The sequence below is a fragment of the Triticum urartu genome, chromosome 5, assembly GCF_003073215.2.
Source record: "Triticum urartu cultivar G1812 chromosome 5, Tu2.1, whole genome shotgun sequence".
Lineage (NCBI taxonomy): Eukaryota > Viridiplantae > Streptophyta > Magnoliopsida > Poales > Poaceae > Triticum > Triticum urartu.
The window spans coordinates 648,545,057-648,547,381 of NC_053026.1; the positions used below are offsets into that span (position 1 = coordinate 648,545,057).

The following is a 2,325-nucleotide window of genomic DNA, read 5'->3' on the forward strand; positions in this document are numbered from 1 at the left end:
TTGACTAGTTTAGATAAGGCCCATAAGTTGAAGGAGTTGAAAACTCGAGCACAAGCCTTCAACATGGCCCATGATTCCTGGCCCACGAAGGAAGAGAAGTTTGGGTATTGTAATTGATAGAGCGAAAGAAGCGACATGAAGTATGATGCCTTGTTAAACCCTAGCAGCAAAGATGATTAGAGGCCCAGTTCTTTTGCCGACCCATACCCAGATCGGTCTTGGGGCTTGACTTGAGGGATGGGCCTTGTTCACCATGGGCCTTGAGGCCATGGTTTCCGGCGTGGGCTGGCACAGAGTCCAGCTTTGGGTTCCACCAAGACGAAGGAACCAACCGGCGACTTGTTTGCGGTCCGTCCCCAAACCCAAACCCTCCTCTCCTCCACTTTCTTTCGTGCATCCCACGCCCGCCTCCGCCGCCGCCGCCGCCGCCATGGCCGATCCGCGGCTCTACCCGTCGGGATCGGGATCCGCCCCTCACCGCGACGAATCCTCCACCACCACCGACGGCTCCGGCTCCGGCCGCCGGCTCTACGACCCGTACCAGGACCTCAACATCCCCACCGCCTACAAGAATCTCTACGACCTCCCCACCTCCCCCGAGTTCCTCTTCCAGGAGGAGGCCCTCCTCCAGCGCCGCTCCTGGGGAGAGAACCTCACCTACTACACCGGGGTCGGCTACCTCTCCGGCGCCGTCGCGGGCGCCGCAGTCGGCCTGCGCGAGGCCGCACGCGCCGCCGAGCGCGGCGACACCGCCAAGATCCGCGCCAACCGCCTCCTCAACTCGTGCGGCTCCGCCGGACGCCGCGTCGGCAACAGGCTCGGCGTCATCGGCCTCCTCTACGCCGGCATGGAGAGCGGCATGGTCTCAGCCAGGGACGGCCACGACGACTGGATCAACAGCCTAGTCGCGGGGCTCGGCACCGGCGCCCTCTTCAGGGCCGCCCAGGGCCCCAGGTCTGCCGCCGTCGCTGGCGCCCTCGGAGGGGTCCTCGCCATGGCCGCCAAGCAGGCAGCCAAGAGATACGCGCCCGCCTTCTGATTGATTCATTGATTCCCTCCTCCTGCCGGCCGGTATTATTAATCTTAATCAATCGCTCGCTCGCTGCTCCTGTCTGTCATCAATCAATCGAATCAATTGGCCAATGATCTAGCACTAGTTTCTTCGTTTATTGCTGTCAGAGTTAATTATTTGAGAAGGGTCATCTTCTCGACATTATTATGATATGTTAAAGTGTTATGCTATATATGAAAACAACAACGATGCCATCGGTATCATCAGATCAGCAATTTTTTGACATGCCTTGTTGCAATGTATGTAACATCATCTTCTTTCTCTCTTCATCACTACTACTACTTGGTTAGCGACCTAGATAGATTGTCGTGGGTGTCAGACTCCCTCAATAACTTACATTATGCTGGAGAGTCGAGGAAATCGTGGAATGTAATGTTCATTGCATGCTACTCCCTCTGTTTCTAAATACAAGTCTTTTTAGACATTTCATTTTGCACCGTATGTAGTCCATATTGAAATCTCTAAAAAGACTTGTATTTAGAAATTATCGTGGTGCTTCATGTCTGATGAAATATTTATTTTGCCGCAGAATGGCAGGTTAATTGGGTATTTCTCTTATCTTTCTGCTCATGTCATTCTTCTTGAATGCCACACTGCTATTTCAAGAATTAACTAGACTTGATGAAAAAGTTGAGCTTTTTGCATTCTACTACTCACAGTGCCGTGCGTTCTACTTGGGTGCCTTTTCTCATCTTTCTGCACATGTTATTGTTACGGAACGCTATACTGCTATTTCAAGTAACTAGACTAGAGTTGATGAGAAACTTGAGCCTTTTAGCATTCTGATAGTTTAACAACAATGCGTTGCTAACTCACAATGGAATGCTCTTATCCCTATATCCTTTATACAGTTATGCCTATTCCATTCGACCTAGCTGGTGGGTGTCAGACTCAATAATATGTTTGTGTGCGTTTACATTATGCTTGCTGGAGAGTCCAGGACATTGTGGAATGTAATGTTCATTGTAGAGTAACTAATTTCGCTAGGTTATCTTGGTGCTTCCTTGGCCTCTCTTGTGGTGAAATATTTGGCCGCAGAATGCTATTGTTACACAAGACTTGTTACTGCTATTATTTATGAATAACTAGAGAGAGATGATGAAAAAGTTGGGCTTTTTGCATTCTACTCTAGGTCCTTTTTTGATCTTTCTGCACATGTTACCGTCACAGAATAATGCTCTACTGCTATTTCAAATGACTAGCGTTGATAAAAAAAAGTTTGAGCTTTTTGCATTCTCCTTGGGTCCTTTTCT

The 2,325-nt window shown here is 49.7% G+C and overlaps 1 protein-coding gene across 1 annotated transcript; it reads left to right on the top strand.

The window, feature by feature from the left end:
- Positions 1-238: 238 nt before the first annotated feature.
- LOC125511560 (mitochondrial import inner membrane translocase subunit TIM23-1-like) lies at positions 239-1,367 on the top strand. Its single transcript, XM_048676966.1, has one exon. The coding sequence runs from the start codon at positions 254-256 to the stop codon at positions 1,037-1,039; it is 786 nt and encodes a 261-aa protein (XP_048532923.1). The 5' UTR covers positions 239-253; the 3' UTR covers positions 1,040-1,367.
- The last annotated feature ends 958 nt before the right edge of the window (positions 1,368-2,325 follow it).